The following is a 26,791-nucleotide window of genomic DNA, read 5'->3' as shown; positions in this document are numbered from 1 at the left end:
ACACTTTTTCTTTTCTGGAGATTAAATCTTGTTGACCATAACCACACCCACTCTGCTGTGATTGGTCAAGCATGGTCATCAATGGTCTCCATCTCCAAGGGACTCATTGTATAAACAAAGCATGATTACAGCTGGAGGAGGAGTGAAGCCATTATTACATAATGGACTCTCGTAACCTCTTGTTCGCCCAGATTTCAGAGCAACTTTATAAAGTAATAAGTGTATAACATTGTTATAAATGTACAACATTATATTTCTATTTTTATATGAATATATGGTTCAGGATAATTATAATAATAATGTAGCATATTTGTGTATATATGTAGATAATACAAGACGAGGTATCTAAAGTAAGTTTCCAGGAGTCGTATTTGTGTGGATACCTGTGTACAAGTATTTGTTAATTTGCTGAAGTACAATAAATAAAAAAACATATAGGAAGTTGAATAAAATTAATGTTTTATTTGGCTTTAATTTTATTTGTCTTAATAAATAATTAAACAACATATTAAATACATTGTCAAAAAAAATCATTAATCATTCTACTTCATTTTACTTGAACTTTGGGAAATTGTCTGTAGGAATGAGTGTGTGTGTGAATGGTTGTCTGTCTTTGTGTGTCCTGCGACAGACTGGCATCCTGTCCAGGGTGTCCCCTGCCCTTTGCCCTATGAAACTGGGATAGACTCCAGTCTAAAAAAGGAATGAATAATTATCTTTACTTCTAGTACTTCTTCTTTATGCACTTTTTTCACGCAGACCGTTCATATTGTATATAATTAATACTTCCTTCAAGTAGTACTTCACTAGTATCCGTCTGTGTTTCTTCTCCATCACTGTCGTAACATCTTCATGCGGCTTCACCTTCTTCTTCCTACTTCCTGGTCACGTGACCAACGAACGAGAACCTCTCCAAACATGTCCGGCCACGAGAACTCTCATCGTTTTCCCAATTTTTTGGGCTCCTTTCCAAAGCAATTTCAATTGGCGAGAGCAGAGGATTCCATAGACGTGGTCTGTGTCTCCAAAACACACAAGGTCTGAATCAGAGAGAAAAAAGGGCAGCGACGGTGCAGAGTCGCGGTGAAGCCTAAGCCGGTCCTAAGTCCGGCAGCCAGTGGCCATAATGAAAAGTGCTGTGTGGAGTGTGCCCGGTGGCGGTCGCACAGATCCAGCGCCGCCGCCGCACAATAAGGCCGTTATGCTCGTGACAAGCATCTCACTCTCGCCCAGACACCGTGCACAGAGAAAACTGTTGACACCCACCAAACACACTTCCCATGACATCACGCCCCGATCCATCGCTCTCTTTCTGGGGAGTAACGTTTCAATTTAGTGGAGCCCAGTCGGCGACTCCACCCGAGGTGGTGTCATGAACGCCCACCAGTCCAAACACGATCCGACTCCGAAGATTCAGAGCCATATGTTGGATTTACGGGTCAAAGATTTGATTAACGCCCCAACATATAAAGCGGGATTAGGCGGGAAAAGGGTTAAAAGAGTTTAAAAAAAACTGAAAGAGCAGATTTGAAAAAGTGACTAGTTTTAGAGTGACAACTTTGAGTCTCTATGACAATGATATGTCAACAGAAGAAGAAGAAAAAATATATATTTAAATGCTTGGAGATGGTTGTTTTAGTGATGCGATTAATCGCGATTAATTATTACATTCAGAGTTAGTTAGGTTTATTCTCTATTGTTTGTTTCACTTTTTGTGTTTTGAGAATGTCTTTTTTGTGTTTTGTTTTTTGTGAACGTGTACTTAAGTTGTCGGGGTCAAAGACTTTTAAATACAAACTGTACTTCCAGGTTTTTCACTCAATTGATCAAATCTCTTAAAATAATTAAGTAGAATTAAAAAGTTGTAATAAGTAGTTCAAAAAGTGACTAGTTTTAAAGTCAGGGCTTCAACTTTGAGTCTCTATGACAATGATATCTCAACAGAAGAAGAAGAAAAAATATATATTTAAATGCTTGGAGAAGGTTGTTTTAGTGATGCGATTAATCGCGATTAATTATTACATTCAGAGTTAGTTAGGTTTATTCTCTATTGCTAGTTTCACTTTTTGTGTTTTGAGAATGTCTTTTTTGTGTTTTGTTTTTTGTGAACGTGTACTTAAGTTGTCGGTGTCAAAGACTTTTAAATACAAACTGTACTTCCAGGTTTTTCACTCAATTGATCAAATCTCTTAGAATAATTAAGTAGAATTAAAAAGTTGTAATAAGTAGTTCAAAAAGTGACTAGTTTTAAAGTCAGGGCTTCAACTTTGAGTCTCTTTGACAATGATATCTCAACAGAAGAAGAAGAAAAAAAATATATTTAAATGCTTGGAGATGGTTGTTTTAGTGATGCGATTAATCGCGATTAATTATTACATTCAGAGTTAGTTAGGTTTATCTCTATTGCTAGTTTCACTTTTTGTGTTTTGAGAATGTCTTTTTTGTGTTTTGTTTTTTGGGAACGTGTACTTAAGTTGTCGGGGTCAAAGACTTTTAAATACAAACTGTACTTCCAGGTTTTTCACTCAATTGATCAAATCTCTTAAAATAATTAAGTAGAATTAAAAAGTTGTAATAAGTAGTTCAAAAAGTGACTAGTTTTAAAGTCAGGGCTTCAACTTTGAGTCTCTATGACAATAATATCTCAACAGAAGAAGAAGAAAAAATATATATATAAATGCTTGGAGATGGTTGTTTTAGTGATGCGATTAATCGCGATTAATTATTACATTCAGAGTTAGTTAGGTTTATTCTCTATTGCTAGTTTCACTTTTTGTGTTTTGAGAATGTCTTTTTTGTGTTTTGTTTTTTGTGAACGTGTACTTAAGTGGTCGGGGTCAAAGATTTTTAAATACAAACTGTACTTCCAGGTTTTTCACTCAATTGATCAAATCTCTTAAAATAATTAAGTAGAATTAAAAAGTTGTAATAAGTAGTTCAAAAAGTGACTAGTTTTAAAGTCAGGGCTTCAACTTTGAGTCTCTATGACAATAATATCTCAACAGAAGAAGAAGAAAAAATATATATTTAAATGCTTGGAGATGGTTGTTTTAGTGATGCGATTAATCGCGATTAATTATTACATTCAGAGTTAGTTAGGTTTATTCTCTATTGCTAGTTTCACTTTTTGTGTTTTGAGAATGTCTTTTTTGTGTTTTGTTTTTTGTGAACGTGTACTTAAGTTGTCGGGGTCAAAGACTTTTAAATACAAACTGTACTTCCAGGTTTTTCACTCAATTGATCAAATCTCTTAAAATAATTAAGTAGAATTAAAAAGTTGTAATAAGTAATTCAAAAAGTGACTAGTTTTAAAGTCAGGGCTTCAACTTTGAGTCTCTATGACAATGATATCTCAACAGAAGAAGAAGAAAAAATATATATTTAAATGCTTGGAGATGGTTGTTTTAGTGATGCGATTAATCGCGATTAATTATTACATTCAGAGTTAGTTAGGTTTATTCTCTATTGCTAGTTTCACTTTTTGTGTTTTGAGAATGTCTTTTTTGTGTTTTGTTTTTTGTTTTTGTGTACGTAAGTTGTCGGGGTCAAAGACTTTTAAATAAATCTGTACTTCCAGGTTTTTCACAAAATTGATTAAATCTGTTAAAAGAGTTAAGTAAAAGTAAAAGAGCAAATTTCAAAAAGTGACTAATTTTAAAGTCAGGGCTTCAACTTCGAGTCTCTATGACAATGATATCTCAACAGAAGAAAAAAAAAGATATTTAAATGCTTGGAAATGGTTGTTTTAGTGATGCGATTAATCCCGATTAATTAATTACATTCAGAGGAAGTTAAGTTTTTTATTGCTAGTTTCACTGTTTCTGCTTTTAAAAGGGTCTTTTTTGTCTTCTTGTGCTTGAGATTGTTCATAGACTTTTAAATACAACCTGTACTTCCAGGTTTTGCGCTAAATTGATAAAATCTGTTTAAAAGACAAACTTTTAAAAGCAGATTTTAAAAAGTGACTAGTTTATGTCAGTCCAGTTTCAATTCTATGATAATATCTCAACAGAATAAAAAAAAAAAAATTTAAACACTTGGAAATAGGGGTTTTAGTAGATGCGATTAATCGCGATTAATTATTACATTCAGAGGAAGTTAGGTTTATTCTCTATTTCAGGTTTCATCATTTCTGTTTTGAAGATGTCTTTTTTTTGTATTTTGTTTTTGTTTTATTGTACTTAAGTGGTCGGTGTCAAAGACTTTTAAATACAAACTGTACTTCCAGGTTTTTCACTAAATTGATCAAATCTGTTCAAAAAAAGTTAGGAAAAAGTGAAAGAGCAGATTTGAAAAAGTGACTAATTTTAAAGTCAGGGCTTCAATTATAAGACTATGATAATGATGACTCAAGAGAATTGAAAATTCATATTTAAACGCTTGGAAATTGAAGCTTCCTGTTATGCGATTAATCGCGATTAATTAATTACAGTTAAAGTCCTTTTTTGATGTATTTGTTTTAATGATTTATATAAAACTTTATATGGCAAGGGGCCCGTCGGCGACTCCACCCGAGGTGGTGTCATGAACACTCACGAGTCCAAACACGATCCATCCGAATCCGAAAGATTCCGAACCATATGTCGGATTTACGGGGTCGAAAATTTGCATAACGCCCAATGTATGAAGCGGGATTAGGCGGGAAAAAAGGGATCTTCAAAAAGATGGAAAAAGGGCTCAAATTTGAGTTGGGTTCCGTTGCAAATTTGCGGATCAACTTTCCCCAGGATTCCCGAGGCCATGCACCTGGGCCTCGTCTTTCCATGTGGAATCAAGCACCGGCGCAAAGTGTAGCGCAGGAGATGTTATCTGCGAAGGGAAAAGTCGCTGCGCTCGGTTTGAAACCCAGAGATTTTGCGGTGAAGGCAATTTCATTGTTTATTGATGGTAATACGAGCGCGGTGGTGAAATACTGTGATGTTGTTTGCCTTGGTTTGGTGTTTTTTTTCTTGTTTTTCGTCCAAAGCTTGAGAAACGTATATTAAACGACGCCTGTGTCTTTGGCAAAAGAACTGCGAGAGCAGACTGGCACACACGGAGGGAATTAAGACTACAGCTGACAAAAATAACAACTTTCCTTTCGCTGACTCAAATATTCTTCGTGTCTCACCATTTAAAGTCGGGCGAATATGTAAGAGTTTTTGTTTTCTCACAGACTTTTTAAATACAACCTGTAGCTGCAGGTTTTTGCACTCGATTGATCAAATATCTTGAAGAGAGAAACTTTAAAAAAGCAGATTTTAAAAAGTGATTAGTTACAATGTCAGGACTTCAACTGTATGATAATACAATCTCAACAGAATAAAAAATATACATTTAAACACTTGGAAATAGGGGTTTTATTTATGCGATTAATTGCGATTAATTATTACATTCAGATAAAGTTAGGTTTATTCTCTATTTACAGTTTCACTGTTTCTGTTTTGAGAATGTCTTTTTTGTGTTTTGTTTTTTGTGTACTTATACTTAAGTTGTCAGGGTCATACATTTTTAAATACAAACTGTACTTCCAGGTTTTTCACTAAATTGATCAAATCTGTTCAAAAAAAGTTAGGAAAAAGTGAAAGAGCAGATTTGAAAAAGTGACTCATTTTAAAGTCAGTGCTTCAACTTTGAGTCTCTATGACAATAATATCTCAACAGAAGAAAAAAAAACGTTATTTAAGTGCTTGGAAATGTTGGTTTTTGTGATGCGATTAATCGCGATTAATGAATTACATTCAGAGGATGTTGAGTTTCTTATTGCTAGTTTCACTGTTTTAAAAAAGGTCTTTTTTGTGATCTTGTGCTTGAGTTTTTGTGGTTCATAGACTTTTAAATACAACCTGTACTTGCACGTTTTGCACTAAATTGATCAAATCTGTTTAAAAGAGAAACTTTAAAAAAAAGCAGATTTTAAAAGTGATTAGTTTCAAAGTCAGGGCTTCAATTCTCTCTACGATAATGATGCCTCAAGAAGATTGAAAATTCATATTCAAAAGCTTGGAAATTGAAGCTTCCAGTTATGCGATTAATCTAAGCAGAACTCGTTGGTGGAGTTTTGACACGTGATTTAGACAAAATACCTCATTCAGCCCCTACTGGTGAAATTAAAGATGGCAGCAACTCAAATGTAAGGGCTTCTTACAGCCACAGTAGATGCGAATAAAAATAGATTAATTAGATCAATTAATTACAGATCATAACTGATTAATCTCGTATTTTTTATTCTTACAAAAACACGACTTCCTGATAAACTTACTAACAATTAAAGTACAAGACACGAATACATTGTGTTTATTATACTGACGGAGGTTTATCAAATACACTAATATTAACAAAAGCTCTGGTTTAAAAAGATGAACAAACGCTGGACTTACTTTCCCTGAGATAGTTGAGATGAGAGAGGAGCACCTCGGCGTTGTACATGCTGGTGAGTCGCAGGAAGTCTTCCTTGCCCATCTTGCACAGATCCTTGCCGTCGGTGTTCTGGAACACAGCCGTGTCGATGTCCAACAGGCCGTACTCCTTGATGGCCCAGTCCAGCCACTGGCGCACATGGTCCTGGGACCACAACGAGGGGTCTGCAGCGAGAACCACATGGACTCAGCAACATTCAGGGTGAAAAAAGAGTCTTTAATTTTGAGTCTCTATGATATTCTCGACAGAATTAAAAAAAACGATATTTAAATGCTTGGAAATGATGGTTTTAGTGATGCGATTAATCGCGATTAATTAATTACATTCAGAGGAAGTTACGTTTTTTATCGCTAGTTTCACTGTTTCTGAAAATGTCTTTTTTGTGTTCTTGTGATTAAGTTTTCGTGGTTCACAGACTTTTAAATACACTCTGTACACATTTGAACTAAACTGATCAAATATATTAAAAAAGACAAAACTTAAAAGAGAAGATTTGAAAAAGTGACTAGTTTTAAAGTCAAGGCTTCAATTTATTCATAATAATATTTCAGCAGAATTAAAAATATATATATATATATTTAAATGCTTGGAAATCTTGGTTTTAGTTATGCGATTAATCGCGATTAATTAATTACATTCAAGGTAAGTGGGTTTTCCTGCTAGTTTTACCATCTCTTTTTACAAGTTGTTTTTTGGGTTCCTTCACTTAAGGTCGTCGTGATCACAGACTTTTAAATACAACCCGTACCTGCAAGTTTTGCACTAAATTGATCAAATCTTTAAAAAGACAAAACTTAAAAGAGCAGATTTGAAAAAGTGACTAGTTTTAAAGTCAAGGCTTCAATTTATTCATAATAATATTTCAGCAGAATTAAAAATATATATATATATATATATATTTAAATGCTTGGAAATGGTGGATTTAGTTATGCGATTAATCGCGATTAATTAATTACGGATTATCAGAGTAAGTGGGTTTTTATTGCTAGTTTTACCATCTCTTTTTACAAGTTGCTTATTTGTGTTCCTTTACTTAAGGTCGTCGGGGTCACAGACTTTTAAATACAACCTTTACTTGCAGCTTTTGCACTAAATTGATCAAATCTCTTTGAAAGAGAAACTTTAAAAAATGCAGATTTGAAAAAGTGAATAGTTTCAAACCGTTTTGGGTGAAAAAAAAGTGTGTAAAATAGTGTGTGTGAGAACAAAGTGTGGTTCGTTCAGTTCTTTGATACAAATCGACTTCAGAACCTCAGGATCGTGACGAGCGTCGGATCAGATCAGCTACGAAAAGTCACCAGTTGGTCCTCGTTTGTAATGTTTTCGTCTCAAAATGGTTCCGTCTTATTGATTTGTTTCGCTGCTCGTTCTGTTGGGTCCGGCTCTGCGGCGGTGGTTGAAGGAGTGGTCGGGTCGGTGGAGCTGAGGCTTGATTTCAACACAAACTCTTAAACCGCATTTTTAAACAAAAAAAAAACAATTTATTTTTCATTGGACTGTTTAAGTTGAGGTTGATTCCGGGACCGTGTGGTCAAGTCTGTTTGTACATGTCGGGACAATATTACAGGCCCTGGCTCCGTCCAACACAATTGACTTTTGTCAGTTGTAAAAACTGTAGGAGCGCTCGCAGACCTCTGCCAAGAAGCTCATTTTGTGTCATGAGACCATTGCCAGACATTTATCTATAAAAATAATTAAATGATTCATATTTTGTATATAATTATAGCAACTATACATTATCTTTTATCTTTTAAATTTTTCTTTTACTTTTATTTTTATTTTTTTTTAATGATTTGAAGTGACACGATTCCTTGTTATTTTAACAATGTTTATTTATTTTAAACCTTTTTGTTTGTGAGTGTTTTCTGACCACCAAACATATGAAGTACTGAGAGACTTTTTGATATATTTTTTTTCCAGGAAGACTAAAAAGAAAACAAGAAACTGCCAGAACAAGAATGTTACTTTTTGTTTTCATGCTGTATTTGGCAACGGCGCGTTATAGATTTTACATCTTGGCAGTTACACTTCTCTGACACATGGGGTCGCCAGAAACAAATGTTTTAACTCACGTCTTGTCGCTTTAACAATCTAAACTCTTAAACCACCCTTGAAACATATATGTGTGTGTATTTTTAATTTGTTTTATTAGACTGTTTAAGTTGCCATTTGATCAGACAAAGTGTAAAAACTGTACGAGCGCTTGCAGACCTCCGTCAAGCAGCTCATTTTGTGTCGTGAGACTATTGCCAGATATTTATCTATAAAAATGATTCAATAATTAATATTTTGTATATAGTAAGAGCAACTATATGTAACGTTTTTTTCTTTTTATTTATTCTTTTTTTTATATTTTCTCTCATTATTTGTTCAATTTTGACACGACTCGCAATCATTTTAAGAATGTACCTTCATTGTAAACTTTTTTAATGTCAGTGTTTTCGGCGACCGCCGAACAGATTTAAAGCACTGGGTCAGAGATGATGTTTGTACTGAGGGACTTTTTGATTATTTATTTTTTCCAGGAAGGCTAAAAAGAAAAGAAGAAACTGCCAGAACAAGAATGTTACTTTTTGTTTTCATGCTGTATTTGGCAATGGCGCATTATAGATTTTACACCTTGGCAGTTACACTTCTCTGACACATGGGGTCGCCAGAAACAAATGTTTTGACTCACGTCTTGTCGCTTAAACAATCTAAACTCTTAAACCGCCCTTAAAACATATATGTGTGTGTATTTTTTTAAATTTGTTTTATTAGACTGTTTAAGTTGAGATGGATTCAGGAACCGTGTGGTCAAGTTGCCATTTGATCAGACGTGACAAAGTGTAAAAACTGTACGAGTGCTTGCAGACCTCCGTCAAGCAGCTCATTTTGTGTCGTGAGACTATTGCCAGACATTTATCTATAAAAATGATTCAATAATTAATATTTTGTATATAGTTAGAGCAACTATATGTAACGTTTTTTTTCTTTTTATTTATTCTTTTTTTTATATTTTCTCTCATTATTTGTTCAATTTTGACACGACTCGCAATCATTTTAAGAATGTACCTTCATTGTAAAGTTTTTTAATGTCAGTGTTTTCGGCGACCGCCGAACAGATTTAAAGCACTGGGTCAGAGATGATGTTTGTACTGAGGGACTTTTTGATTATTTCTTTTTCTTTCCAAGAAGACTAAAGAGAAAACAAGAAACTGCCAGAACAAGAATGTTACTTTTTGTTTTCATGCTGTATTTGGCAACGGCGCGTTATAGATTTTACATCTTGGCAGTTACACTTCTCTGACACATGGGGTCGCCAGAAATAAATGTTTTAACTCACGTCTTGTCGCTTTAACAATCTAAACTCTTAAACCGCCCTTAAAACATATATGTGTGTGTATTTTTAATTTGTTTTATTAGACTGTTTAAGTTGAGATGGATTTTTATTTATTCTTTTTTTATATTTTCTCTCATTATTTGTTCAATTTTGACACGACTCGCAATCATTTTAAGAATGTACCTAGATTGTAAACTTTCTTAATGTCAGTGTTTTCGCCGACCGCCGAACAGATTTAAAGCACTGGGTCAGAGATGATGTTTGTACTGAGAGACTTTTTGATTATTTATTTTTCTTTCCAGGAAGACTAAAGAGAAAACAAGAAACTGCCAGAACAAGAATGTTACTTTTTGTTTTCATGCTGTATTTGGCAACGGCGCGTTATAGATTTTACATCTTGGCAGTTACACTTCTCTGACACATGGGGTCGCCAGAAACAAATGTTTGAACTCACGTCTTGTCGCTTTAACAATCTAAACTCTTAAACCGCCCTTAAAACATATATGTGTGTGTATTTTTAATTTGTTTTATTAGACTGTTTAAGTTGAGATGGATTTTTATTTATTCTTTTTTTATATTTTCTCTCATTATTTGTTCAATTTTGACACGACTCGCAATCATTTTAAGAATGTACCTTCATTGTAAACTTTCTTAATGTCAGTGTTTTCGGCGACCGCCGAACAGATTTAAAGCACTGGGTCAGAGATGATGTTTGTACTGAGGGACTTTTTGATTATTTATTTTTCTTTCCAGGAAGACTAAAGAGAAAACAAGAAACTGCCAGAACAAGAATGTTTTGTTTTCATGCTGTATTTGGCAACGGCGCGTTATAGATTTTACATCTTGGCAGTTACACTTCTCTGACACATGGGGTCGCCAGAAACAAATGTTTGAACTCACGCCTTGTCGCTTTAACAGTCTAATTCAAAAACAACACAATCTATCGCCGTCTAAGGATCCGTTCCTTGTTCCTAAAACATATATTTGGAATTTATAGATCCTTGAATAAAACCCGAACTAAGAAACTATTTTAACGGCTTCAAAAATGGTACGATTGGCTTTAGATCAGACTTTAAATCGAGAGTTCATCAAATGTTCTCTCGTCGTCATTCACGAAGCGTTACCTGCTGGAACGATGACGCGTCGCTCGTTGGTGGTCATGTTGGGCGGCGGAGCGTTCTTCTCGTCCATGTAGTTTGCATAGTTCATCTGAGAGTTGTCGTTACTTCCCACCAGCTTGTTGCACTTGCCGCCGACGCTGCAGTCCACCGGGGATTCCCTGCTGGACGGCGGAAGAAAACACATTTGAATTCGAACCCAATCATCGGGTGAAACATCGGCCGCGGCGCTAGCGGCGGGATCTCTAGGATTGTGACGGTCGGAGAGTGAAAGTGGCCGAACCTGGATCCGTTCATGTGCTCATACTCTCGCTTGACGTTGACCCTCACGGGCTGGTTGATCCACTCCTGCTGCGGCGGCAGAGGGTTGATCTTGTGACTCTGGCCGTAGTCCTGCGCGCCAGATGCAGTCATGTCCGTCTTGGGCAGGGGGGCGGCGGCGGCGTACGGAGGCTCAAATAAGGACTGGTCTTCACTCACCACTGATAGCGCCTCCTGGAACAACAAGCCAGAGTCACAGTGTGAAACCAGAGGAAAGAAGGAACTCTTTGGATTTCATCTCGGTCGCGAGGACGGAAAACGCTCGTCTCGGGACCCGAGTCGTCGATTTAAGACTCATTTTTACAGATTTTCAAGTGGTTTTAACATCGACTTAGAACCTCCAAAGAACTGGGTTTTTGTCTTTTAAATGAAAGGTTAATTTGAACAACTTCTTTATTTGAATTATCGATTTCATCCATTATCTTAAATATGATTTGTATATTTCCGTGTGATGTAAATAAATAACGTGAGTACGTTCATGTCTTTTAATACAATTTACTGACACTATATCAGGTATGTCTAAAGCCCGTTCGAATTTTCGGTAGCCTAACAAAAATCTGGTTAAAATTCCTTTTTTAAATTATCAACTTTTTTTTAAAATATCACACATGTTTTAATTTTTAAAGTCACAAGAGTGTAAAATCAAATGAAAAACTTTTTTTTTTCTGTGTCTTAGTGTTGAACTGGAAGTTATAGAAGCTTTTATTTTGAAATTCTCATTGAAATGACTCATTCTGTGAAGCTACTCATGCTACTAATGCTAATATTTGACCCCAAAGACTTTATCAAAGTGACCTTCATTGAACATTTTTGATTCTCGTTCTTACATTTCTATTCCCAGCTAAGATTTATTAACGTGTGTACAAAGTATTTCAGCATTTCCTCTTGAATATCCTCTTGTTAATGTCAAATCAAAAGCACCTTTATTTAGTAGAAAACATGTGCGAAGCCTTTATTTGTTGTGTTTTTATTCAATGAGTCATAAATAATGAAAGAAAGAAAGTTTCATGGAAGTTTTTACAAAGATTTCTATTTTTAATTCTTACTTCTACAATGATATATTATATAATATAACTTCCGTTCACGGTCTGACTGATCAGCTTTTCATTTCCAGTACATTTACGAACCAAACTCTGTGTCTTTAAAACCAAAGTATTTCTGGCTTCACAACAAACGCGGCGTACGTGACGATCTTCTCTAAACGTCCGAGACCTTCTCGAACCGACCGTACCTACGAGAAAACAACAGATCATATCAAGCCACAAATGACAGCTCCTCCTAATCTGCCTCGACAAAGTCCAGAAATCTGTGATGTTCAAATGTTCCCCCCCCCCGACCCCCGACCCCTGGAGGACGCTTGTTTGCAGTAATTATGTGCAGTTATGGGTCATATCACGGTCTGGCATCCTGAGCGGTTTGTGTAAACAGCCCACGTAGCAAGTGCGGCTTCCTGTTGATCTTAGGACGACTTCAACGCGGCGTCGCGTCCACGAGGAGGAACTCGGAATCCTCGCCTGGATTCTTGGACCCGGTGTGGATTCTGTGTTGTGTCTGCTGCACAGCTGAGTGGGATCTGAGGGGGTCAGCGCCGCACCGACCCCTCCACCGACCAGCAATGTTGCTTTATTAAAGAAAACAAACGTTGCAAACTTCTGGGCCCCGCGTTACGACCAGTACTTTCACTTTCACGGAAGGTTCCGAACATGCAGATGTTTGACCGAAAACACGTCCGGAACCTGAAGCCGATGGGTTTTTTTTTTCAAAAGGAATGTCATTACACGAAGAAAAAGAAGCGTCGTTATTAAAGAAGCGAGACGAGAAACCCCAAATATTAAGTGGAATCACGGCAGTCGCATGTCTCTGTGTCTGATTAGAGTCGAACATCTGGATCCGATGCTGCGACTGAGACGTGTCTAATCCTCCGGGACTGAATTATTTCTGTCCAAAATGCCACATATCTGCTTCAGGGGGAAAGAAAAAGAAATACATCTTGATATTCCCTGATAAATATTTCCAACACGTAGACTTTCTGGAGGCTCGTCAAGATTTCAAATGAGTCCAGTTCCATTCAATTTAAAACACATTATCTTGACTGTCCTCACTTCTTTTTTTTAAACGCTGGGAAGATATAAGTCTCATTCAGACACTTTGACAAGCGACGATATTTCATGATTTCGGAGATTTATCCGACGCTATTGTCTAAAGCGCTTTCACAGAAGCAGCACATTTTTCCACGATGTGTTTTCATGAGATGAAGAAGAAGCTGTTGGTTTGACGGGTCGTGAGACAAATGAACTTTTTACTGATCGTTCAAGAGGGACACGATGAGGACGAGGTCCTTAATGTGGCAGCAACACCAAGATCAGGTTTTAAATCTCTTGTGTCTCCTTTAACGCACATTTAATTGAAACATCTTCAGGATATCAACAAGAAAAAATGTCTCTTTTTCTGTAGATGGACTTATTTTAAAATTAAGTTGCTTTGACTGACCAGAAATACCTGAAAAAGCCAAAGAATACTTCTATGATGACCTCCTGACTATGTCATACGTATGTACAGAAGATTTTTACTTTGAATATGGACTAAATGTCAATAAAGTTACACTGATGGAACAAAAATAACCCAAAAAGCCAAATGAAAAGAAGTCAAAAAAGACAGTTTTATACTAATATAATGACCTGGACATATGTACAGAAGATGTTATTATTTATTTTGTAGATGGACTCAATGAATCATCAAGTCATTAATAAAGTTACATTGACTGACGAGAAATACCCCCAAAAAAATCTAAAGAAAAAGGATAAAAATTATATTTTTATAGATCTATGAGACGATTGTACGTATGTTCAGAAGTTGTATTTTTGTAAATGGACAAACTGTCAATAAAGTTAAGTTAACTGACCAGAAAAACCTCCAAAAGCCAAATGAAAAGTAAGAAAAATGATTATATAGTAATACTATGACCTTCTGAGGGGCTGCAGTAAACGGGCCCACATGTGGCCCCCGGGGCCCAGAACTGATTGAAAGAATCATTGCTTATAAAAACAAGATCAACAACATGCATCAATACAAGTGATTACTCTTGAGGTTTCTAGCATCAACCACAACATCATTTGCAACAAGCTTTTAGTGTTATTTCATCCACTTTATGAAGAAAGTTATTAGAAACTGGTGAGTATGAAACCAATAACCTTCTTGTTCAGGATCAGCTTTCAACTAAGCAAAGAGCAAAGTATTAATTTCATAAATAAACTCCAAGTTAACCAGAAACTTGTCCATTTTATATTCAAAGACCATTTCTTTTCAACTTCTCTGCTCTTCTGTGGCCGGTGTTCCCCGAGGTCAAGCTTCAGGTTAGAAGAACCTGTGACACCATGAAGGAGGGTTGAAGGAACAACAGGTATTTGTAATGTATTTATTCTAGTTTCTATGGAGGCGCTGGTGGATGAATGAAACGCGCCAGCCTTTACTTTTGTTGGCTCTCCTCAGGCCAGTGCTGGAGTATCATTTATATAACGATCTTACACACGTCTCACGCTATTAAACTCAACTTTAGACCAAACATAAGGCCTTTTATTTCATTACGAGGCTCCGGGTTCCAGTTTCAATTAATAGAATGTACCATTACGCTGTAAAACGCTGCACTGAACTGTTGGAACGCTGTTGAGAAAGAACCGTCTTTGGATTTTCCAGTGATTTCATCAGCAACAGGGTCTGAAGCGAGCGGCGCTATCTGAGCCCAACACAGCTCAGCTCCGGGCAGATAATGCGGTGAGAGAACGTCTCGTTTACGGAGCCGATAAAGGAAGCGTTGATCACAAAAAAGTTATATTTACAGAGACGTGTCAGAAATTGAAGCCGTGATTGGCAGGTGTCAAGTGTGCTCATCAAGATGAGAGATTGGAAAAGTTGTCTTTCATTTATCTTCAGAGAGCAGACGTCGAGTGAATTTAATCCAGTTTTTTTATTTTATTCTTCTGGTCCGGCTTCCAGGCAGGTCGATGTCTCAGGACATCTGTTCTTCCTCCTGCTCCTCGTTCATAGACGCACTTTAAGAGCCGAGATAAAGTCCAACTGTCGAGGATTCCTGGAGTACATTAGATCTGTCGATGCTGCTTCTTTTTTAGAGAGATGTTAGTTTCGTTGTTTCCTCGAGCGCAGAGAAAGACTCCTCCAGATGTTTTTATTATTATTATTAATAAGGAAAATACCACAAAGAAAGTGAAATTATTCAGATTAAATGTGGATTGTTAATCTTTTTGCATGTGTAACGAAAGTATCACCGACAACATGGTTATAATGGTTATTATCGTTGGTTTAGTTTAAATTCTACTTTTTAATAAAAGTTTAAAGATCACCATTGTTTTAAAGATGATATATATAGAATGATATTAACATCATTTCAGAATCAGAAAACTTTTATTGCCGGCGCCGTAAACACACAACACAGGATTTTGAATTTATTTTATTTTTATTCATTATTTGTACGTTGCTTTACGACAAAAACATATTTTGTTTGGTTAAAAACACTGTAAATTATTCCTCCTTATGAATTTGTTTTAAATGATCTACAATAGCATTAGAGACTTTCAATCTTTTGTCACGTATTAGGAGTTTTAGTTTATATTTCCTGAGGAAATGAAATTATCATTATATTACTTTACTGGTTTATGATAATGTGATAGTTTTCATGGAACATATTTAGAAAATAAACCATACATGGAAGCTGGAAGTACCTTCAAAGGACACACTTTTCAAAAGGTAATTAACTGTCAATTAAACAGTTATGATTGACAGGTCGTGACACCTGTTGTGGGGGGGGGGTGTTCTGTTTACACCAGCCAAGTGCGTCACAATGTGTCTGGATCATACAAGAATGTCTCAACATCCTGATCATGTATGTGAGGTACATGGGAGGGATGAGAGGGAGGTGGCGGCGGAGGGCATTCCTGTCTTTTGTTCAAGGGGGAGAAAAGGAAATCTGTCAGGAAAAGATTGTGTGGAACAGGAAACTCTCATGGCTAGAGAGCACTTCCTCTCTGTTGGGGGATGTAGGGGTGTAGGGGGGGTGGGGGTGCTATCACCTGCACCCAGAGCTTCATTCCATCATCTATATTCCAACTCTATATTTGCACTGTATCCCATAAACCTCCACCACACCCAGACACCACAAACCCTCCACTTTACATTTCCCAGAGTCAACAAGACATCAGCAGCCCGGGCGTAAATACAGATGCTGGTGCCCGTCCAGTCCACTTGCTGACTGCACACCGAATAACGGGACGTGCCACTCAACATCTGGCGGCCATGATCGCCTGGAATTCCGCCGTCGAGGCTCAGGGACTCGCTGGTAACACAGAGTAAAAACTTCCTCGACTTCCCAACACGTCAGACGCGAACCAGGGTTTGAACGACGTGACGGCCTGAGACGCGACGGCTTGACGGGTTCGGACGCGAGGATGACGCGGAGACGCAGCGCAAACACGCTCTTAAGTTGACGAATAAGGTCATACCCACATGGATCCGAGTCAACACGACGTCTGGAGGCGAACAGACTCTCCTCTGTGCCTTTTCCAGATGTGCGTAACGACGCGCTCCGTCACTCAAAAGTCCGAATTTAGCCTCTAGATCCTCATGGTTCCCGAAGAAAAAAAAAAAAACGTGGCTTCGACTCAAGTCAGATCGAGAGATCGAAGCATCCTCCTCCTCCTCGTCCGGGATCACAAACCAAACACTGCGAGGCATTTCAAACCCATCGCTTTCACAACAAAAAAAAAAAGAAAAAAGGAGGCGCAACTTTCCAAGTCTCCCCACAAACCTCCACCCTTACCTTAATAGTTCCGTCCATTTTGCGCGGTTTCCCTCGGACTGCGACGGTATCCCGAACATGACCCGCTCCTGGATTAATCCCAGCGAAAGAGACACTTGAGGAGTTTCTCTCTAAATTTGGGAAGTGAAGTCACTGCGAGAAGGAAGCTGTGTGACCGAAGAGCCCTGCCTTCAAAAAGGAAAAAAAAAAAGGAGCAGGATACTGTCCCGGAGAGATAAGCAGGGAAAACAATTGAGTGTTCGCTCCAGTGTTGTGTTTCTGAGCTCGGAAATATTTACAGGATGGTGTGTGTGTGTGTGTGTCTGCGCCGCCAGCGCTGCTGCTGCTGCTGTGGTGCGTTCAATGTCGCGGCGGGTGTGAAAGAGTTGACTGTGTGAGCGAGACTTTCTGCGCACGTTGAGCCCGGGCTTTTTTTTTTATGATGAGCCTCAGAGAATCCATGTTTCATCACAGTCCTGATCCAAAGTCTGACTTTTTTTTTAAAGGTGGAATAAAAGAGTGTTGACAGTCTCACTGGCGTGTATAATAATTTATATTTTTTATAAATAACATGAGCAAAAGTACCAAAGTATTAATACAAATAATACAACTTTTAATTGAAAGGCGCTTATCTTGACTCTAAGTCACCGTTAATACAGCAAATCACAATAAAAACACATTAATATATAATTTAAGCGTTAAAAAAGTTTACATAGCAGCAGTGAAAAAGTGAATAAAACGGCAGAAAACGTTGAGAAAATTAAACCAGGTGCAAAAGTGGTGGCAACACTTTTGAAAATGGTATTTAATATTTTAAATCAAGGGTCAGTTTAATGTCAGGACTATATTTACGGATGGATCTTTATAAAAAAGAGTAAAAAGAAATAGTTTTTGTTTCACTCATGTTCACTAGATTACAGGTTTATTTTAAAGTAAAAATGAGTCATAAACTAATGTTTCTTCAGTGAAAGATTGTATTTTCTCTGAAGAAACATTAGTTTATTAATCCACTTGGAGAAACTATTGTATGAGTAGAAAGTGTTGAAAGCTACAAATAAAAGAAGAAAACATTGATCCTTTGTTTGTCGAGCCACACTTGAAGTGCAGATGATGAATCGTGGTCGCGGTGTGTTCTGGGGGTTCAGCCAGGGGAGCAGAGCCACCGACAGAGGGACCGGCCTGTCTGTGCTCCCGCTCCGTTCGGGGGCCTGCTGGTGCTGAGGGCCCCACCCTTGGGACCACTACATCTGGATCCTGCTAAGGGTCAAGGCTCTCGCTGCCCGGGGCCAGTTGAGACTCGGGTAATTAAGGGAGACACCTTGTTTAACTCTTCATTGACTGGACTTTATTGCACTTTTCTGTCATGTATGTCTCGGGATTATCGCGTTCTTGAGACTTGATGATGAAAACCACATGTTGTAAATATTAATCCGCAATGTTTACTGATTGTTTTAGGAAGTCACTCAACTATTCGAGGTTCTTAAACAAACACCACAACATTTTGGCCTCAAATACATACAAAATAATCGGATTTAAACTGATTTATTGCGATGTACAAGTTTAATTCCTCAAGATGAATCAATGTGAAAAATGTTGTTGATCAATTTGTCTTTAATTCATCTATTAATTATTCTCGACTCTTCTGCCATTCCTGGCCGAGAAGGAAGTGGTTCAGTCCAGATCCTATCAAGACCATAATGAACACAGCGGTAACAAACATTTTGGAAGGCCAATAAACAGATGCTAGTTTGGTTTACACAGCGAACCACAGAACATCTGGCTCGACGCAGGACCGAGACAGCCAGACATTTTCTTCTTTACACCAGAGCCAGTAGCTCGTCTGACTCTCTGGGGCGACGCGAGGAGGAGTGAACCCTCTTTTCACGACTCTCTCTCTCTCTCTCTCTCTCTCTCTCTTTCTCTCTCTCTCTCTCTTTCTCTCTCTTTCTCTCTGAGCCCGGATGATCGTGAACGTTTTCAGGTAATTTGAACGAAGGCAGAAGTTGTTGATCATCACTCAGAAAAGACAACAACACAAACGTAGACGTTGAAAGTCGGGGGAGGAGCCTCCAAAGAATGAAGCTCGAGAAAGTATGTTGTGACAGAGTTGAACTCATCTGTACCCAGAGAGAACGAACCTAAATATGCGTTTCATCCGGGTCACAATCACAACCTTCCGAGTACAGAACAAACATTGTTTGTGTTTTCATTTTTTTTTTATATATACCTTCAAGAAGTGGAGCCAACATGTAACACACAGTTCAGGTTCTGGCCAAACAAAATGTTCAACATTTGGGTTTTGAGCAGAAAGTTGAGCCAAAACGTATCCTCCTTAAATACTCATCTTCATCAAAATTCAAATATATATTTTTATTAGGTTACTATAGCAACTGGATGTTTTTAATTCTCTGGTGGGTCACATCAAATGTTCTGGACTTAATAATGAAATTAAATTGGTATACAAGATAGATATGTAAGTAAGTAAGTCATTTTTATTTATATAGCGCTTTTCCAGACCAGGGTCACAAAGCGCTTAAACAATCAAAACAATATTCAATAAAGTATATACTTTTGTTACAGTGTTTCAAGATAACAATGAGAACACAAGAGAAGTTCCAGAAAATCAAGGAAAAGCCTGAACTAATAAAAACGTCTTAAGATGTTTCTTGAAGGAGTCAGTAAATCCATCAGTGTCCTCTGACGTGGAGTTTATTACTTATTGTGTTGAAAATAAACTATGTTAGCAGATTTAAAATAGTGGGATAGAGAAGGTTGTAAAGGATTTATATTTAAGTTGTGACTTCTGAAGCCATTGCTGTACGAACAACAATCCAAAAAAATATAATGAAATAAATCAGCTTTCTTTTGTAAAACAAATTGTGTAAATAAGTTATCATTAAATGCTTTTTTTAAACTTTAATATTGTGGGTTTTAGGCTTTGTTTTAATGAAGAAGTTTGAATTCCGGCCTCTGGCAGGGGTGTGCGCTGCCTCGGTGCTTTTCTAGTTGTTTGGACTTAATGTATAAGACATTAAATATACAAACATGCTACAATATTTCAAAATCCTCTGGAAAAAAAGCTCGTCCTTTAACGTTATTACAGTTTTATATTCGTCAAAGTGGAACCAAACATAGGTTTTATTACGTTTCTTTAAATCGTGTTTTATGAATATCATACTGTATTCCAGTCAAATAAACGCGCTCCAGTCCATAAGCCGGCCATGGATGCCTTTTATTAAACTCGTATTCTGATCATTCCTGCTCTGGGGCTACAGAGAGAACGAGTCCAGCTACTGAGGGCAAACGTCTGTGGCGCGCAGAAGCACGAACTGTCTGGCCCCTCGCTCCGGGCCATCATTAATTTGAGATTTATTTTTATTGGAGAGTTCCAGTCTCGCCTGGCTTTAACCAAACAAAACCCAAATGCTGGACCGTAGGAGTTGGTTTGAATGAGGAACATTCTGACCATTGGACCGGTTTGTCCCCTGATGTTATGAGTTCAGGACCAGCACGCAACACTCACGACACGAAACAGATCTCGAGGTTTTGAGCAGGAAAACGGCGTTAAATGACAAATATTTCAAAGATTTAAAAACATATTTTCTTCTACACCAATCCAAACTATTCATCTGTCTCTCCTACGACGATGAATTGTCCTGAACTGAGAATAAAACTTCTTATTTAAAAAAGAAAACAAGTATTAAGTTCATTTGAGAAGCAAAATAAAAGCATAGTAGCTGCTCTGGTTCGTTATAATAAGATTGTTATTATGGTGATAAATGAGCTAAAGTCACGCAGCTGTACATTAAATATTTATTTATATGTATATCGCCGCAGAAACAGGTTTTTTTTAAACTACTCCTGCAGACAATGATTTGTGGCAGTAGCTTGAATTCACGCAGCATGTGACGTGATCCTCGTTTTTCTTCTCAAACCTTCTCTTTCAACGAGGAATCCAGATGTGACGCGCATTTATTTACCTTCAGGTCTGACGCACAGAACCATCTCGCGTGTAAATCACAAACCTGACGTGAAATAACAAACATCTCTCTGTGAACCAGTGAATAATTCCTTCAAATGATCTTCTTTTTAAAAAGTCTAGTTCGTTTTTGTTTTTTTTAACCGTAAATAAAGTCAATGTTGTTCACGCAAACGTTACCTGCGGGTTAGTGACGTATACAGGTGTCTTACCTTTACGTAAGACGACGTGTCAGGGACAGTCTGAAACATGTCGATTTGACACACAGTCCCGAGGTGCTCTGTGTCCGAGGGGCCCCTGAGAAGAAAAAGAACGAATTAAAACACTTTAATTACTGAGAAAGATCCATTAAAACCATTATTTAAGTGTATTTTTGGTTCAAGTCAACAGGATCATTCCAAGAAATATTCAGAATGTTGTGGAAAAAGGCGTTTTATGCTTGAATTGTTTGATTGTTTCACCACTTTATTAATAGAAACGACTTTTTTTTTATCACGTGATATATGACATATGCACCTTAAAGAAAGACAAATAACTAGCGTTAATGTACTTTTAGAAATGATGAAATAAAATCGACGAGTGAACAAGATACTTCTTAATGACCTCTGCCAAGGAGCTTGTTGTCTTTTAAAAAAAATAGTTAAAAACGTCTTTGATTCATATGATTATATAAGTAGAAGTTGAATATAACGTCACGGATTGAGGATTTATATTTCAGTGATGTGTCTTATAAGAGCAGTTTAATAAACATTTAAAGAGGGACAGTCTATTTGAGACTCAGTCCAAATGTGCTCTTTTTCCAAAGCGTCTCTATTGAAAGAAGAAATAAATTAACTTTAAATGCTTGGTAAGATAAATCAAAGCAATTGTTTTATTGTATTCAGGTTTGAGGCACAAAGGAAGAACAAGATAATTGAAAGAAATAGTTACAATATCGTGAATACTTTTATTATTGACACTTTTTATAACGTGAAATACTATTTTACTTTCGCCACAAAATGTCATTTTTACGCCTCAATAATAAACCCAAAGCCTCTTTTTATTCACCTTGACTCGCCTGACTTGTCACCACGCACGCCCCAGCTATGTCAACAATGGTTGTGTGTGTGTGTGCGTGCGTGTGTGTGGACTTCCACACCGGACACTCGACTGCGTGACCACTTCCACCATAACACGGGGGTGAGTCGACGTGACTCGGATCGACCACAAACCTTGGATAGCAGCTGTCACTCAAACCTCACAGCTGTTTATTAATGATGAATTAGTCCTGGCGATAAGAGGGAGGAGGAGGGGGGGGGGGTCGGCGGTGGAGCCAGGGCCCCTTCCCCACCCCCATCACGTTCTCCCCCCTTAAGCTTAGCACATATTGAAACACTTTTCGCTTTAATAAGAGCAGCTTACAAAGTCTGGGGTGAAAGGGCAGCGAGAGGACGGTGTCTCCAGCCCTTCCCTCCATTCATGCGCGTGGACTCTACCTGCGCGCGTGCTCGCGTCCTTCCTAAACGTGGCACAACTTAAACCCACCACATTTTTCTTTTCTGTCTCCTCAGCTCCTGTGAGGTTGTTTTTGTTTTTTTTTGTGTTGTTTGCCTCATAAAGTTCCGCAAATGCGCGGAGTTTCTCGGCGGTTACGCGCGAGGAGCAGCAGCATCTGCAGCCAATTAGGAGCCGAGCTGCTGAATAACGGCGTGAACCTTCCACGGAGACAGCCCCGTGGGCCGGGACCCCTCTAGTGTTACATTTTAAGCATCTTACCCTTCGATGGTATCAATCACAGGAGGGGAAAAGCCAAGCGATCTTCTCTCGCCTAATGCGCGCTTGAGACGCAAAAAGTGCGCAGAAACATTTCAGACGCATGTGAAGGTGAAATGTTTGCACAAACAAGATCATTCTATCGATGCTCCTTCAATTTCCCCATCGAATCATTATTTAAAAAGTGCATCCGAGTCCATGTCTATGTATTTCAAAGTCACTCACCTGCGCGTAAAAACGCTTCTTCCAAATCCTGCACAAATATTCCTCCTCAGACCACGTCGTTTTTCCACCTCAAAAAAAGGATGATGACAGCGGGTTATTTTTGCTGGAAAAAAAGGGGAGAAAAGCAGCAGCGAGGGTATGAATGAAAGTTGCTTATGGATGGAAGAGTCGCGACCAATGAGCGGCGAGAGAAAAACCTCCCCACGCCCGTGGAGTGAAGCCACTCGAGCATGAAATAAGAGAGACGTGGAGACGAGAAAGCGCCATAAATCTGACCTTTTTTTTTTAAAACGTCTTACGCGCGCAATTATGCTGATGTTAAGTTTAACTGGAAGGAAACAATGGGGTGCACAGCTAGAGCCCCTTCAACAGAACGAGGAGTTTACTTTCAATTTTTTATTTAGTAGTTGTTTGTCGTATTTCTTTACAAAATATGTGGAAAAACAAAACAAATACCTTAGAAAAAAAAACTTAGATGTAAAGGATAATTTGTAGGTTTGCATTTATTGATGTGTTTTGATGCAGAAAATACCTGATTGTGACTTAAAATATGACTTAACGAACAAAAAACCTAGATTGTCGTTATTATTACTATTATTATTGTTTATTTACTATTTCTAATATACAATATTTACAGTCTTGTCACTTCTGAATGAGAATTATAATCATAAACTTTAACATCACAGGATTATTATCACTATTTCTGGTGTTGTTGCAGAATAAACGAATTCAATTATATGAATAAAATAAAAGGTTAATTTGCACATGTTTTTAAATAAATAACATCATGAGAATCGCAAATATTATCAACTATATTAAGATAAGATTTATTTATTAGTCCCTTGAGGGGAAATTCCATGTTTACAGCTGAAAGAAAATACACTTTTATAAGATATAAATAATATTTTCATTTATTTTTGTTTAATATAAACATGTTTATTTAGTGTCAATGCTTTAGTGCAGCAGGGTATTGTTTTTTTATTCTAAAGAACAGATCATATATTAAAAAACAAGGTTTAATTCGTGTGATTGTGGCAGAGAATCTACCTCAGAAGTTGCTTCTCGCTGCCGCCCATCATGACCTCTCACTTCACTAACTTCATTTCCTTCTTGTTGCATCTTCAACCCAGAGTCCCCCCCAAAAGGATGTGGGGCAGTTCACGGCGAGGAAAGTCACCCAACCCTAACATTTTATTGCCCCATCAAGGTCGTCGTTTCACACACAGCAAGTGAAGTGAGACCGAGGCAGCAGCCCCGGGACCTCTGGAGCTCCTCACAGGCAGCTCCCTGGACCTTCAGGAGGAACATTGAAGCTCAGACACTTGTGTTTAAATCAACCTAATGTTCTGACACCGAGTGAGGAACATGGGTCGTAAAACTGGATGGAGAAGAACAAGGTTTCTCGAACCGGGTCACGTGTGTCGTCTTTCATGAGTTTGTTGCACAATTTCCTAACGTGCAGAAGAACATTGTGGACGAGAAGGTTCCCAGCACCAGACAATGGCAGGAAATCCCAACATCCGTCCGAGAGAGAAAAGTGCATTCATGAGCCCGCGGTGTTGCCTTCCTCAGGAAACTGAGAGACCAGAGCTCACGCGTCTCAACAACAACTCTTTAATTGATTCACACATTCAACATACTGTCGTGTTCACTTCAAAACTCTTGAGCGACAAAATCATCTGAGAATCGATTTGATTGACAGCTCCTATTTCATAAGTATGTGCAAACATCAATGTACAAAATAATCCCAAAAGAAATCCATGTGAAGTTTCCACTAAACTGTTGTATCTTTTTATAAGAAAAAATACTTGCATAAAAGCCAAATAAATGTCTGTGGAAGAAAAAATGATTAAATTAAAGAGTCAACTTTTTCTAACAAATATAGTCTGTAAAGATCTAGTTTGTTTCCTTTGTCAGCAAAGAAGGTGTTTTTTTAGGTAATTTTTTCATAATTCCGTGTTATATTTTAAATAAACCTTTATTTTGCAACATCTAACACATGTATTTTTGTCTGTAATTAATTCACTGTTTTCTGATTCAAAATACTGTTGTGTATCTACTGTTGTGTATCTACTGTTGTGTATCTACTGTTGTGTATCTACTGTTGTGTAGCATTTATCAAATTCAAAATGTTATTTTCTTTTAGTATAGAAAGAAAAAACATTTGATTAATATTCCCATTATTTGTCCGACATTTGGGAAATATTTCGATTTATATCACAATATTTAACCACTTTAATATCCTTTAAAATGTTAAAACATGTGTGATGTCACCTCATTGTTTATTTAAAATGAACAAAACTACTGTAAAGTTCACTTTCAGTGAAATTAAATCAAGGAAAAATATGATTTTTACATTTACATTTACCTTAATCACGTCTGACTGAGTTAACATCATGTAACTCATGTTAAACCAGTAAAGTATATTGTTTTTTTAATAGTTATTACACTGAGTTCTCTTGTGTTTATTAACTTCAACCCCCAAATACTTCAACAAATAAAAAAGTGGGTAAAATAATCTATAAAAGACAAATGTATTCAGGTTAAAGGTCAAATGGTCGAATTGAATGTGTCTTAAAAAAATATTCAATTGTTGCTTTTCTAAACATGAAGATCTGAGTTGTTTTCTCTCTTTGGTTCGATAATAAAAGAACATTTGGGGGAAAAAAACAACCTTTTTTCATATTTCTGTTAGGTTTCAATAAACTTTTGAGATATATTTATTAATTATATGTATTATGTGTTTTCTTGTGCTTCCTTATAGAACATAAAAAGTATCTTTTAGAGAGTTTACGCGTGTTAAACGCCGAGCAAAGAAAACTGTCCACATCTATTCTTCTAAATAATCTCGTTCAAAAATGAATAAAAGATGATTTGACTTTGAGGATCGTAATCACTTCACTCGTCAGGCCTTGTTGACTTACTTGCTCACTGACTCCATGAAGGTTCCTGTCATCAAGGTGCTGCACATGGAACACTTGCAGGGGAAGAGATTCTAGACTGAACTTTATGTTGTGATGTCGATAGAAAACATGATTTGGTCAAAAAATGGAGCTTGAAAAAATGAATGAAAGAATGATTCAACAATAACTGGAAGAGAGAAGTCGTGAAGATCAACTAATGTTTAAACTCCAACTCTACTGACATGTAGTAAATGTTCTTCAAGATGCAGTAACTTCTCATCATGACCATGTTTTACACTTTATTACTTTATAAAGTTGCTCTGAAATCTGGACGAACGAGAGGTTACGAGAGTCCATTATGATGTAGTAATGGCTTCACTCCTCCTTCAGCTGTAATCACGCTTTGTTTATACAACGAGTCCCTTTGAGGTTGAGTCTTCCGGGAATGAAGACGCGCGGTGACAAACCTCCACACTTGACCAATCACAGCAGAGTGGGTGTGGTTATGGTCAACAAGATTTCATCTCCAGAAAACTGTGTTATCAGTGGGCGGAGCTTAAGATCATTTTCTAATGTCAATATTTCAATGTAAAGAGTTTTGTACAAACACACACTGATGATACAATAGAGTCACACATCACAACAACACACACACACTGATGATACAATAGAGTCACACATCACAACAACACACACACACTGATGATACAATAGAGTCACACATCACAACAACACACACACTGATGATACAATAGAGTCACACATCACAGCATAACACACACTGATGATACAATAGAGTCACACATCACAACAACACACACACACTGATGATACAATAGAGTCACACATCACAACAACACACACACACACACTGATGATACAATAGAGTCACACATCACAGCATCACACACACACTGATGATACAATAGAGTCACACATCACAACAACACACACACACACTGA

The 26,791-nt window shown here is 37.4% G+C and overlaps 1 protein-coding gene across 4 annotated transcripts in view; it reads right to left on the bottom strand.

The window, feature by feature from the left end:
• fli1 (Fli-1 proto-oncogene, ETS transcription factor) overlaps window positions 1–23,059 on the bottom strand; it is a 49,594-nt gene extending 26,535 nt beyond the window's left edge. The window contains exons 1-5 of one of the 4 annotated variants that reach the window (XM_087795730.1): window positions 22,926–23,059; window positions 21,161–21,245; window positions 11,123–11,334; window positions 10,846–11,003; window positions 6,360–6,563 (exon numbers count right to left, since the gene is read on the bottom strand). In XM_087795730.1, coding sequence (XP_087651856.1) covers window positions 6,360–6,563; window positions 10,846–11,003; window positions 11,123–11,334; window positions 21,161–21,199 — 613 coding nt within the window. In that variant the 5' untranslated portion in view covers window positions 21,200–21,245; window positions 22,926–23,059. Of the gene's footprint in view, window positions 1–6,359; window positions 6,564–10,845; window positions 11,004–11,122; window positions 11,335–16,990; window positions 17,300–21,160; window positions 21,256–22,925 lie in introns of those variants that run through there. The other 3 variants (XM_087795731.1, XM_087795733.1, XM_087795732.1) reach the window with 3 other exon arrangements.
• Between the last annotated feature and the right edge of the window lie 3,732 nt (window positions 23,060–26,791).

The sequence above is a fragment of the Callionymus lyra genome, chromosome 7 (assembly GCF_982586985.1).
Source record: "Callionymus lyra chromosome 7, fCalLyr1.hap1.1, whole genome shotgun sequence".
In the NCBI taxonomy this organism is placed as follows: domain Eukaryota; kingdom Metazoa; phylum Chordata; class Actinopteri; order Syngnathiformes; family Callionymidae; genus Callionymus; species Callionymus lyra.
This window is presented reverse-complemented; position numbering and strand designations above follow the sequence as displayed.